The sequence below is a fragment of the Diorhabda sublineata genome, chromosome 5 (genome assembly GCF_026230105.1).
Source record: "Diorhabda sublineata isolate icDioSubl1.1 chromosome 5, icDioSubl1.1, whole genome shotgun sequence".
NCBI lineage: Eukaryota > Metazoa > Arthropoda > Insecta > Coleoptera > Chrysomelidae > Diorhabda > Diorhabda sublineata.
The window spans coordinates 14059422-14074603 of NC_079478.1; the positions used below are offsets into that span (position 1 = coordinate 14059422).

The 15182-nt window shown below is 33.4% G+C and overlaps 1 protein-coding gene across 1 annotated transcript in view; it reads left to right on the forward strand.

The window, feature by feature from the left end:
* LOC130444761 (Krueppel-like factor 6) overlaps positions 1 to 15182 on the forward strand; it is a 517560-nt gene that overhangs the window by 389615 nt on the left and 112763 nt on the right. Inside the window, exon 3 of the mRNA XM_056780046.1 lies at positions 1126 to 1570. Coding sequence (XP_056636024.1) covers positions 1126 to 1570 — 445 coding nt within the window. The remainder of the gene's footprint in view (positions 1 to 1125; positions 1571 to 15182) is intronic.

Genomic DNA, 15182 nt, shown 5'->3' on the forward strand with positions numbered 1-15182 from the left:
TCACGGATCTGGTTGTTTTCTCTTTTACTGGCGACCCTTCCTCTACCTACACTCTTTAGACCACAACTTGCTTTCGAGAGTGTAAAAGTGTACCCATGCTTCGTCATATTATCTGGTGTGATGCTGGTTCGCTGACGGTTTGTAAATGATAAAGAATTTCTATGTTTTTAATGCCTGACGTTCACTCATGGTCGAAAACTATGCCATACTGTTGGTAAGGGATCCAGCTAATATAATCAAGTCGCTACCCTCAAAACATAGAGGCGCGAAATCTACAACGTTTTCCTCGATCATATTTGAACCGCCCTCGCTCATAAAATTTGCGATCGAATTATCAATTTATCAGCAGAATTCGTGTGCGCTATGATATACTATGATTTAAAGATCGATTTAAGTGAATAACAAAGTCTTGAACGGTTACAATGCGCATTTGGTGATGAAAGTCCTTCACAAGCTACTATGTTTGGCTAGTGTAGCGAATTTAAAAGAGGTCGGTGTTCGATTGGTAATGGAGCACGTGCTGGTAAGCCATGTTTTTCAGTTACTATTGGAATCGATGGTAGAATAAAGCGTATAATGGAAAAAGATCTAAAATCCAGCTATCAAGCGATTCAGGTACTTCTCACGCAACAATGATTCCAATTTTATATAATCGTCTTCATAACAAAAAAATTGCACTTGTTGGGTGCCACATGTAATTAACTATTTCCAAAAGGCGAGTAAAATTTGCATAGGAAACGTTAGAAATGTTGAAGATGGTATTCTTTCTAAAATAGTAACAGCTAATGAAGCATTTCATTATATTTTTATTTGCCGAGAAAACTGTGTGGGTATTGACAAAGATTCACTAACCCCAGCAAGTGCGATAAAGCTAATGTTTGTCAAGAAAATTATGTACGTACTTTCCTTTCGAAGTAGAGGATTAGTGGTCTAGTGGTCGATGTTTCACGGCAAATGAGCATTCAACTTAAAACATAATTAATATCAGTTCCCTTGAGATTTTCTTGCATCTCAAAATATATAGTATCACCTATGTATCAGTGTTCAGTAAATTTTTTTCGTAGTATTCGTAAATTATTCGTAGTAGCTGTTCCGCACAATACGAAAACATGTTTTATTTTTCAGGAAGAAGATGATGACGATGAAGATAGTGATTTGCGATTACGCCTTTCTTCCCGAAATCCAACTACGCTGACACCTCCATCTTCCCCAGAATCTGGCCAAGGGGGCTTAAGTAACGAAAGCTCTAGTGCTAGTGACTTGGACGTCTGCGGAGTGCGGATTAGCAACCGGAACACGATCGTGCGAGTGCGCGCATCGGGTCTCACTCGGTATATTTCGGTAGTGCCGTCAAGACCACCGGTTAATAGTAGTAATAATAATAATAATAATAATAGTAATAGTGTTAATAGTATATCGACGTCTTCTCATCATCAGCCGCAAAAGCACCATTCCCGTTTGGACCATTCGCCAGATAGTAAAAGGCGAATACATAAGTGCCAATTTCTCGGTTGCAAGAAGGTTTATACAAAGAGCTCGCATTTAAAGGCCCATCAGAGAACACATACAGGTAACAAGACCAATTTTTCTATCTATAATTTCCAAAAGAAATTTCTTTACTTATTTACTATGCGTAAATAATAAACTACTCATTTTATGCTAAAACTTTAGTAAGCATAACCAAAAAGGCAACTATGAAAAAACCATTCTGCTGTTATCTTATTGAGGAATTTTTCTGTCTGTACCCGTTCGAAAACTAAATTGTCTATGTGAGGAAAATAAACTACATTTCGAAATATGTACCCCGTCAAGCATTGTAATGCATTTCTCTAGAAAGCGAGACAACTTCTAAATCTATTACAGATTGTTTTGATGCTTTCAAATAATTTTTAATGCTATTTATTTGTATTCGCCTGTAGAATAGAAAATTTCTAGTTTATCTAGATTTATAAGTTATTTTTAAACGCGGAACAATAAATCAATCAAATTGCCAAATTCCAGAGGTTTATATTTATTTATTCGATAGTACATATCGACCGCGTAGATCATTAGCGTCTTTAAGGTATACAAAAAATATTTTATGCATAAATTAATTCAAATCCATATGGGCCTTAGAACATCAATCAATTTTGAAAACTTTTTTAAATCATGCACATGAAGATCCTAGAGGTTCTTATAGTTCGCCAGGCGAAAGTTGCGCCTGTTGTTGTTTCGGTTTTAATTGCGGCCAGTGAGTAAGTTAGTGTTTCACAGAAAGAACTTCATTGCAGTAGATCCATTTTGTTTAGCAGTACTTGATCTCGTCAATTTTCAGGTAACACAGACCAGACATTTTTACTTCATTTAATTTAGTTGTCGCACTCTCCACTAGTTTCGACGCACTTTTTATGTTGTATTTTATAGTGGATTTTATATCCGCACCCATTAATAATGTAACAATTTCCGTTATATCACTTTCTGCGGCTTCTTTGGTGTATTTGAGCAAATGGGCATGCGCAAACTCGCTGTTTTAATACCCGCCACAATATTTTAACTTCTTTTACAATGTGCTCGTGAGTGTCTTGAAGATTAGACAACTCGTGACGAAGATTATATAACTCGGGATTTTAAGTATGAAATCAAAAACAAAAATAAAATCTATATTTACAGTGTATTCAAGTGAAAAATATTTTTCCTGACCTAACCTAAATGAATGAATCCGTCACAAGTTGTATTACGTACTCAGACTACCCGTTTATCTGTTTGCGCATCCTTATCTCAACGGATTAAATATCGACACGAGTTTTAGCGCACCCGAATCAATATCAATACCTTCTATTATTCTAATAGATAATCCATACCATTGAATGTTTTGAAAGAATCGTTTGCAAAAAATAGTTAGAGAAAAACTATATGATTGGCTTGAACTAGCCGATTTAACCAAACCAGCTTCATAAAAACTTTGAACCCCCTTTAAGATCAAAAAAATATTTACTCCGCAATTGCTTTTAATCCTCTACAAGGCTCCGATTGTCCATCTTTGGAAAATTGTTCGCACATTTGGGGCACGGCTCTCAAATATACCCTGAAGATACTCGATTCAACACAGGAGAGAGCAGTTCGACTTATAGGCGATCCAGAGTTAACCAGAAACTTGGAGAGCTTAGAGCATAGAAGAAAGGTTGCCGACCTGACTTCATTTTACCGATATTACCACGGCAAATGTTCATCCGAGGTCTCTAACATAATCCCGCCTGGAGCAGTTTTTACAAGATCTACTCGACCGGCAGACGTGGCTCATGAACACCGAGTTCGCATGCAGACGCCCAGAACCTCATTTTTTTTGCAAAATTGCGAGCCTGTGAATTGAGCATCCAAGGCACGTCTTTCACGAGCACTACAACCTACAAAAGTTCAAGATCAATATCCATATGGCAAGCACCACTTCAATTACCCTTTTTACATAAAAAAAAAACATTGAATTATGCAGAATAATACATTAAATTTCATGATTATTTTTCATGTAATATCCTCTATACCTAAATGCCATAATTTTGGAGTTATTGCTACATTTTCAGTATCTCAATTAAAGTTACAATAAATATTGTACATTTAAATGGCTGCGATTGAATGAATTCGTTTAATTTGAATATTCTTTTATAATTTATGTGCTGATACAAATCTCATAACAAGGACTAGTGTCAGTAAGTTAGTAAAAAGTTCAACGAAAGTGATGAAGTAAAATATTTTCCCAAATCATGGTGCAGTTTTGTTTTATGAACGATGTTTTTAAGTGACCCCTCAGGAAATAGTCTAAAGGATTTATGTCGGGTGATCGCGGGGCTATTCGATAAAACCACGCCTTCCAGTCCATCTTCTTCTTCATCCTGCTGTGTATAGGCATCATTGCCTGTTTTTCTTCACATCATTGCCTCCGCTCAGTCACCTGGGAGGTTGTTACTCCATCTTTTCCTAGGTCTTCCAAGGCTTCTTTGTCCTGCTGGTGATTTGTCCCTTGATATTTTCACAATTCGTTCTTCCGTCATGCGGTCAATGTGCTCATTCCATTTTATCTTTCTATCCAGTACCCAGTCAATTGATGTTATCTATCCCGCATGTTCGTCTTATGTTTTCATTCCTTTCTCTATCCATTAGTGTTCTTCCCGCTATTCTTCGAACTATTTTCATTTCTGTAGTCTTCAATATCTGTTTCGTTTTAGAGGTGTCGGGTCTCTGCTGCATAGGATAATATAGGTCTGATTGCGGTCTTGTATATGCGGGCTTTTGCTTCAGTTCGAATGTATTTATTTCGCCAGATTGTGTCATTTAGGTATGCTGCTGCTCTTGATGCTCTTGTAGCTTGGTTTCTTACTTCCGTCTCCACGTCCCCGTGTCCAGATATTTCGATTCCCAGATATTTAAATTTCATTTCCATCTTCTAGGAAACAAATTATTTAAGTATTGCTTGACCCCCCACCATCTTGTTGTAGCCAGATATTATTATTGTTCGAAAATTTCTAATAATGAATATTTTTTTAAATGTAATTAAAAATAATTACTTGGATTTGGAAATATCCGAGCCAACTCATGTATAATACTATTTTCCAATAAATATAAAGACGCCGAACCATTTAAGTTACTCTCAATGAAAAAGGGAGCAATTATTTTGTCGCCCATTATTACAGCCCATACATTCAGTTTTCGAGATATGGGGTGTGGGATCCACGCATCCAATGAGGATTATACCGATTTACGTTTCCATTTATACAAAAACGCATCGCAAAACATAACGTTACTTAAAATATTTAGATCATTTTGATTGTAACATTTTCCCATCATTAGGTCTGCAAACTCTTCACGTCTATCAAAATCGTCATCTGACCTACGTTACTTTGTATGGATGAAATTTATTATCACGTAAAATTTTTATTACGGATAATTGCGAAATATCAAGTTCCCTGGTTATTTGTCTAGTACTCAAATGTGGATCGTTCTAATAGGATACAAACAACTAAAAATTTGTTTTCAGTTGATGCAGTTTTTCTGCGCCCTGATTTGGTTAAATCTTTACTGAACCAGTTGCGTTAATTTTTTTTACTTATTTACTAACAGTAGATCTCGTTATGGGATTTCGGTTAGGATATACATTATTAAAGATATTACGTTTCTTGTTGAGTTCTACGCCTATCACCATATCCTAATATTATTAAAATATCAATTCGTTATTCTTCAGATAAACGATCCATTGTAACTAGACACCTAAATGTGGGATCTGAAAACAATGTAAATGCCACCTTATCACAAGACTCTTGTAAACAAAAATTTATTAAAATCATACTAGCCATTTCCGAGATCATTGGGGCGTTACATACATAAAACTCACTCTGTATTAATAACAATATTATCGAACTAATATGGCCGCAAATGAAAGGATATATATTTGAAATCAAATGACGTCAAACTATTGTTTCAACGAACCGTATGTTACATGAAAAGCGACAACTGACAGAAATGCAACGAGCATATCATTAAAGAAGAATAGTTTATGCAGAATATTGGCAATATTTGTGATTAACTAATTATTAACGTCATCAATTGCTCTTCCTCCGAGTATGATACGAATCAACACTTTCACTATATCAAGATCATACAACGTAAGCTCCTATTTGTTTTTTTTTTCTTGCTTATTGTCAATACTAATAAGAGAAAATTCATTAAAACAATTATTCCATACTCAACCGACGTTATTGATTACTGTTATATAAAAAATAATAAATTGTAAGCTTTTGACAGGAAAGAACCTAAACTCATAACAATCCTAATAATATTTTAATATTTCTTAGATGGTTCATTTTAGATCGGTTTTGCAAGACACACATAAATTAACTACTTTAACGCTTTATAAATTAATTATGATGCAATTTAAAAATTATACGCTAATCTTAATGCGAAATCTCTAACATTTCCAATATAAATTCAATAAAAAATGAAGAGTGTCCACTTAAAAAAGCATAAAATAGTTCCCGTCTAATTCTAGTGCATTTGTCTGCTGTTATTCATTAAAAGACCCGTATCTGATATAAAAACTTCCAAGTGGAATTACATTGTTAACTGTGTGAAAGATCACAATGAGTAAAACCAGTTCAGTGTCGGTTATTGTCAATAGCTCGTTGAAAAAAATTGACTCACGTTATTATATCATCCACTATTGACTTATGCTATCTCGCCCACATGGATTAAACAACATCCGAGAGCATAACGTAGAAATTATATAAATTAAAGAATTTAGAAGGCGAGAATGAAATCATCGAAATTCTGGTGTCGTCGTAAAATGTCAAAATAGTTGACCTTAAAATAACAAAACTTGTAAATTATTTTTTTTTATTTTCTAATGTAACTACTAACTAATTAATTTAATGAGACATGATGTTTTTATTGATTGAAGTATCTTAGCTGTTTTATTGCATTTTATAGGCGTAAGTAATAAAATTTTCAATAATTTCATTAACAATTTGTGATTTATGTTTTCCTCATAATTTGTAACGAAAAACTTTGCTAGGGGTTGCATCAATTCAATCAAAGAATAAAAAAATACAAATTCATTAGACAAAATTCAAAATAGTTTACAAAGTACGTGAACAGATCTTTTCTGGGAGATTAGTTTTCCACTTTAGATCTCACTCAAAGCAAATAACAGACCACGGATGAATGTTATCTTGGTGCATGAAGATATTATGTGTTTCGGTATGACCTTTCACCGTCATAGTTTGCGAAAAACAGTTTCAAGTGTCTAAAACCAGATATAGACACCCATTCGATTGTTTTTTGGGGTTACTATTTTCTTCAAATCTGCTTTGAAGTGGGTTCCCCATACAAAACAGGATAGTACATGTCCTATGAAGGGAATACTCTTTTTCACCATATTATTTGTGTTTTCGTTTCCGTATATACCTCCGCGTGTTGATACCTATATTAAAAAATGTGTTTTTTTGTACATTTCATATTATACTTCGACTTCATTCTTATGAACTTAATAACTTTTATAGCTGCTCAATTGACGAAGAAGATTGCTTATTTCTTTTCGGCAGCTACTGTCTCAATTGAATTTCAATCGCTAGAGCTCCCGCTTGGTTCCCATTGATTCGGAGTCTTTGTTTCTTATCCTTTAAATCCATATCTCTATTCCTCTTGCGATTTGAGAGGTATCTGTGTGTCAAGTTAAGATATGATTTCAGATTGAGTGAAATAATTCGTCTTTCAAACTATTTTCGTCATCCAGAAGTAAGGAGAAGCTCTTTTAGAATTTACTTGTATATCAACTCTAATCATTATCGGAGCTCCAGTTCCAATTCCTCAAGTTTGTGGTTGTACCTTTTTTAAATCTGACTATAATCATCCCGATCGTGGGCGCGTTGGTATGTCTTTGGTATTTTTGTTACTGCAATGTGCGTTGGAATTAGGTCTAGTTACTCAGTGAAGATAATTAAATGATATCTTTGGAAATATCATTATTGAGAGAACTTCGATGCTTCACGGAGGACAACAGATTCACTTTTCAGCAGTAATTCATGATGTTTCTACAATAAAAATTACCTCCTCGTTGGAAGAAAATTAACGACCTATTAAACTTTTTTCCAGTTGAGGAAAGAGATGATATTCTGACGGAGCCAAATCTGGTGAATAAGGAGGGTGTTTTAGTAATTCAAAGCCTAAATCACGAATTTGTTGCATGGCAACATGAGAGTTGTGTACAGGAGCGTTGTCCTACAAATACAAAACACCTTTGGATAGCTTTCCGCGACTTTTCTCTTTAATTTTTTTCCCGTAGAGTGGTCAGTAATGTCGAATAATAATGTTCTGTTATTGTTCTACCCTTATCCAAAAAATAAATCATGATTACTCCGTGGCAATCCCAAAAAACTGAAGCAAGAACTTTTCCAGCAGATTTTTGGACACGAAACTTTTTAGGTTTTGGAGAACCAGAGTGTCGCCATTCCATCGATTGTTGCTTTGTTTCTGGATCGTAGAAATGTACCCAAGTCTCATACATAATAACAATTCGGTTTAAGAAGTCTACGTCGTTTTCAAATCGAGCACAGATCGAACGCGATGCTTCTACCCTTGCACGCTTTTGGTCAACATTCAAACATTTGGGTATCCATTTTGCAGCAATTTTTCTCGGTTGCATACTAAGGTCATTAATCATTAAGGGTATTAACCATATATTCGTAAATCTGCTTACCTCTTAACCCTTTTAAGTACAGGTACTTGATTATGACTCAATACTTAATTTATTGCGTAACTCTGGTTTAGTTTTTTGACGTCAAACTTTACACTGACACTTTTAATAAGTTACTGTTCGTTGCTATGGTAACACAAGATTTTGTTGAAACTGGTCTAGGTTAACTAGATATCAATATATCCTCATAGAGCTGAAACTGAATTGTATCTTAAACTTCGACACTCTACAATGAATGTATACCTGAATTTGGTCTTCTGTACCGTGGAAGATTACTTGTACAATGTATCTTATGACCATTTAATCATTTCTATTCTAACATAAGTTTGATGTTATATAGTTTTTCAAATAATAATTTATTTCTTCTTTCTTTGCATAAATATGAATCTCTATTTTCGACAACGATCAATAGATTATCTAGATTATTCAGTACGTGCTACCATCGATATTTATGACTAGATTTCCTTTCATCGTTAAATGTTTATTAGTTTCCATTACAACGTAATGCCGGTTTCTAAGGAAAACTAAATGTTTACCTCCCTCTAAGTGGCTCAGCCGCACCGCACATAAATCCCTTTCTACCTTCTGTGCATATTATACCAAGATTAGAAAATGAATGTGCATCCATTTGAGGTAGTAGACCCGTCCAGGAACTCATATTTCATATAATTTATAACAAAATAAAACGACCCCAAGCATTGTGAACTAATTTTAAAATAACTAAATTTTAGTTCATACAATAAAACTTGCGAAGTTTTTCTATGAGTATCGCTAACTTGTGAACATTTTTTATATCACACAGGTTTATGAATACTTTATTTTGTTAACTATTTCTATAATTTGGAACCTTGTGCTCTAGAAGGTCTACCTTAATGCTCCGCGAATCTATTTTATATAATTAGTAAGCGGGTAAATTTGTATTTTGGAAAAAAATATGTAGTGAAATCAGAAAAATAGTCCACCATTGTTTTCATCGACTTCTCATATATTTAAATTGCGATTTTCAGGAGCATATGTTGATAGCAAGAAAGAAGAAGTCAAAATTTCCCTGATATCTCGACTGCTAACCCAAATAAAAAGCCCTTCTTACTAAATTTTATTTGATTGTAAAATTTTATTAAAATTGGAGTGACTTAACAAAATAGAGCACTGAAAACAAACTGAATAATAAATTTTGAGACCAAATTCGGCTGTCGCTATCAACAACTTTCTTATAAAAACCGTCCACTCAACTCTTCCCATTTTCAATTTTGGAAAAAGTTACACGAATAAAAAAATTGAGGAGCCACACCCACAGGAGCCAAAAACTAAATTAATCGAGTAGCTGTGTGATAGAACATGTGTTACACTAAACTCCTCTTGAAATTTGGTGCCTGGAATCATAGTTATTGTCATTCGAAAATCTGAATGTTCAAACTTTTGCATTTTGTCATTGGTTTTAGAAGATTGAATCCATGCCATGTCGACTCTCTTTCTAAACCACCAAAAAAGTTAAAAAGTTAAAACAAGACACTTCAAAGGTGTTTTGTTTGTCTTTCAAAAGTTTAACAACAAAATCAGTCGACAAAGTAAATTCAGTATGACATAACCTTTTACTTCCGCGTCTCAACGGTTGCCTATTTATTTTAGACACCTCCTCGTAAAGTACGGCTTTTGAAAACCTAATTACAATTCAGTAATGACATAATTTATAATCAAACTTTTATGACTGGCCTGGTAAATTTATGACTAGGTTATAAGAATAAAAAGATCAACGTAACTGATAGTGCCACGTTTTTCTGATCCTTATATGATAATATCATCGCAAATTGCTTCCATAGTGTTAAACAGTGGAGTACACTCAGGGTTTAACTAGTTATACAACTTTCAAGGCGGCGGCTCTTGAAATACTATACCGAAATGCACCTTGTAATCCCTAAGGCAACGTTTAGTGCATGTGATGTAGACAAGCGGGCTCATGAGGGATTAAAAAGCACTTAAATTGTGTGCTATTCGTAGCTCAGTTATTATGATTCTAAATTCATACTTCAGTCGACAGTCTATCGTTTTTCCCGGTTCTCTACTTTACGGGTGTTTAAAAAAAGGTGATACCGTCTCTAGGATAGATAGAAAACTGAAAAATATTTGGGAATTCCTCAGTAAAACAAGATAAAGGGCGTTGAAGAAAAAAAATTATACAATATGTTTTGGAAGCTGATACAGCCAATGAATTTGTTTTTATGTCTGACTCTCATAGAGGGTGCTAGTTACACGGTTCGTACCAAGTAGTATTGAACATAAGTTTTTCAATATTTGATTTATTAAACAATATTTCAAGTGATCTTAAACATCATTTAATTTTACACCAAAAAGGCACTTTTGATAAAACTCAATACTGTGTACCGTTTCCGGAATATTTTGATTTAAAAATTATGAAGTAATAACCGATGCTGGTATGAAGTAATGATAAATGTATTAATTTAACAACAAATCACAAAATGAAAATTTGAAAGAAAGGCTAGTAACATAAAATTTTTTGTAAAGAATCCATTAATCTTCTAAACGGTTGGGAATCAACTATGAGGTCATTAAAGTGACGTTGAATTGTGTCTTCCAATTTTTGAGGTGAATTTACCTCTGTAACATAAACTTTTTCTTTAAGATACGACCAAACTGTATAATGCAAGGGATTAAAATCGCATGACAAAGAATGATAATAAATCGGAGCTTCTGCACATCTACCAATCCATCCATTTGAAAAATGGGTACTCAACCAAATATAACACCGTCTATCAAAGTGCGGTGGAGCTCCATAGTGCTCCATTGATAATAGATACATTTTTAAAAATTTGGATAGAAGGCTATCCTTTCTTGTAATATTTGACAAAAATCCACTCTAACCAGTAGATCATCTGGCAAGAGCTCTTGGCCTTGTCTGTCATGATAAGGATGTAGCTATTTCTCCTTAAATATCCTCCAAATACTTGGAATGGAATAATATTGTTAATGTTAATGCCAAAGTTTTGTTGTTGATATTTTTTTAATTGGCGACATAAAATGTGCGCCGGAATAGAGCAATCAGTGTTCGGAGCACGGTGATCGAGGCTTCTCGCCACGCGCTGTAGCGTTGGGGAAGCGCTTTAATGTTAATCGCGATAAGTGCCAAACGCCGGAGTAAGGTTCAAAGGACAAGTACGATTTTTCAATTTTAAAAAGTGTTGGTTTTAAAGTTATTAACATCGAAAGTAAAAATCGTCGATTTTTCGACAAAACGTACTAGTTTTCGCAAAAATTCGGGCATATTTGGATTCAGGGGCTCAACATACATAAGAATTACAAATATTTTATCCTTGGCCCTATGATTGCACACGGCAGCATTGACCGCTCCCGGACTAATTAACTTCCATTAAAAACAAAAATAGACTGATGTATGTTGATAGTTACTCACTAAAGAAACAATCATCTCTTTATTAATAAATGAGATATTAAATTATTATTTTATGTGATAAAATTCTAAGAATAATAATTTTTTTGGCATTTCCAATTCATAATAATAATATTCGACCTTTGGTATTTATAAAAATATATGTTTCGACTGAAAATCATATTTTTGTTCTAAGTCTTCTTGGGCTATTTTCTCTCTATATTATTTCTTTTGATTTGTTTCCTTTCAATTCTATTCTACTCCCCTAAAACCTTTTTTTTTAATCATTGTATGGTCCTATTAGCTTTTTGTCAACGTTTAGCTATAAAACACAGGCCTAGAAACAAATATTAGTAACGTATCGGAATATATGTTTGTTATACAATATCTTATCTACAGAAGATAAATATAATTGTTTACAAGAGAATAATAATAATTTACATATTGCCAATTTGATAACAGTCAGTGGCGTGTAGGCGATTATACAAAACAATGTTAATAAATATCGAATATAGAATGAGAATTTGAGTTCTCTTTTTCAAAGGCTTTATCTCTCTTCTTTATTGACATTAATAGTGTTGTCTATAATAACTTATTTGCCTTCATATTAACTTCATTTTTAAAACACCCAAGATCCTTCATTTCTATATTTTTATTTCGTGTTTCACTCAGTTTAGGTGTTCTTCATACTCATTTTCACTTGTTTCTGTTTCTAACTCATTATCATCAGGGATTTGTTTTTATTCTTCGGAAATATCTACAACAACACGTTGAGTCCCGGTGCGGTTCATAGGCCCGCAATTGAACTCTCCCCATAGCTCAGAGCGGTCCTATGGACCGCACAACGTATTTTATTCCAAGTCTACCAAGGGAACGTATTTAAATGTTTTAAGTTTAATTAGACCGTCCTGGGTCCTTGAAACTTTATCCTTCACTTGGTCCAGTTGATTTTTTCAAAAAATCTTAATTTTCATATGTTTTCATAATTCAAATAATATTTGATTAAAACTTTTGATTTGTGCTATCTTCACATTACCAGATCTTATATAATATTTTTCAAAACATATTGTACATTTTTGTACACTTTACATAAAAGTATAAATCATCGTTCAAAGGATAAAAAAGCAAACAAAACTTTGTTTTTCCATTCTGCAACAAGGGTGTACCTTCAAAAAAATATAATGGAAAGATTTATTTCGAATAGAAAGTACAAAAATGATGTTTTCTGTGTACGGTTCATAAGACCTTTCTGGACCTTGGAGGAAGTTTTAGCGCTAAACTTTACCTCAGGCCCAGAAGGAGCCTGTGGATTCCACATAAAGAATATAATTTTCTCGTAATTTTTCTTTCAAATATATTTTTCTTTCATTTTTCCTTGGATCCACACCCCATATGGAGTGTAAAAACACAAAAATTCTAGGCTCAGGGGAAAATTTATCAATTTTGGTTACGGTCCAACGTGTTAAATTTGATTTGGTGCCATGTTGTTTTCAGGTATAGCTTTACAAAAATTTGTTTGGAAATGGATTGTAGAGCAAAAATAAGTGAATATTGATACATTCTTATCTCATTTAATTCTGTCAAATTTTTAACAAAATATTCATTCGTCCAGATAAATATATGTTGGTCTTCTTTTCTGAGTTTTCCTATCTCCCTTAAATATTGCCTTATCAGAAAAATAATGTCATATCTTTATACGAGCCTAACCTATCCTAAGCAAAAGTCTAATTCATGTAAGTTCTCCACAATTTGCCACTTCTAATGAAATTTTGACGTTTTCTACTGCTATTGTGAATAATTTCATACTTTCATGGTTCAAAAGTCCATAAGTCCGTCATCTACAATAATTTTTATCATACTTACGAGTATATTAGCTTAGTATGTATGTATGTCGATTTTTGAACAGTTAAAAATGGCGAGTTTTCATAAATTCGTGCCATAATCCGAATTAGTATGATCAGGATATGCGATTTGCAAGAGTGTTTAGATATTCACATTGCTTAGAATGAAAAACACGGTATTTTCAGAACCGGAGCTTAATAACCACTGTTTCTATCCAAGGAATATAGAAGGCGCGCAATTTACCCACTTCTTGGATAAGTTTCCCACTTTAAAGGAAAAACTAGCAAGTGATTTTCCTAACACTGGGTGTGTTAGGAAAATTCTACTTATATCAGTATGAATTATGTCAGATGTGACATCACATGCTACAATTCAAAACCCAAAGGCGAAATTAACACGTGATAAAAAAACTTCATATATATTTATTAGTAATTTAGCACTCTCGATATGAGATTTTCTCACGAGCAACAACGGTTTACATCTAGAGAGGTGTTGTAATGCAAGTGAGACTCTAATTTACTTTGTTTAATGAATTATGACGATGCTTTATGGATGGAAGGAAACGACGAAGACCCTAAAGATGTTCCTGATGTTCAAATTCAGAACGAAAATGAAGTGCCTGATTAACCAGCCATAGCTAATATAAAGGAGTTGGTCCAAAATCAATGGACACAAGATAATTAGGATTTGTATCTTTAATTAATATAATTAGTCATTATTGCTTCCTCATTAATAGTTTGTTCGCTCCGATATCTAAAATATTTGAATTAATGTTGATTTTATCAAAGATTATAAAATAAAAGTAATAAAAAAAAACTGTTTTCTTTTGATTATTTTTAAATAAATACATAATCTTGAAAAATATATGATGTCATATTTGGAGTGAGGGGGTTCTGAAAATGTAACAGCCTGTGTAAGGACGGAGGAAGGGGTTAAAATATCCTAAAATTTGTGTGACGTTATTTATTGGTGGCCCCACTATCAATATAAAATATTTACAGCAATGGACATCAAGCACCTCACGCTTGAAGCTTGAAACGATACATTCTATTAATCAGTTTACTCTTATTTGAGGGATTATTAAAATATTATATAACTATTTAAATGTTATAATTAGACATCTAATTGATTAGCATCGCTCTTTTATAGTCTAAATTACAAAACTAACTAATACCATCTAATAGTTCATCTTCAGTCTCTGAAGACGATAACTTGGTTATCGAAACGCGCGTCGGTCAGTGTAATTGTGAGTGTTGGAGTAGTGGTGGTGTAAACAGTATATTCAGTATGAATATCGCCAACGTTTCCAGAAATTCCAATTTATTCAACTGAGACTATACGAAAATAAATGTAAATCCTAACTGAAATTAATCTGCATATAGTTTCTGCCGAGAACAAATTTTGGGAATACTTTTTTGTTGATTTAAATGACTACAAATATCTTAGTATTCTGTAACAAATTATACATTACATGATATAAATTCTCCGTCACTGATTTATCATGTTATATTGAGGTTTATTTACCTCCTGTGTCATAAAAATTCATTTTCAAATGAACTATCATTAGGTTAACAACTTAACAAGAAATAAAAACAGCTTATCAACGTAAGATTACATTTACTATCTACAAAACCACCATGTTAATATCATAATTAATATTATAAATAGTACAAAAGTAAATTTTAAATTGTCCTGTATTTCTCCCGAGTGTACACCAAT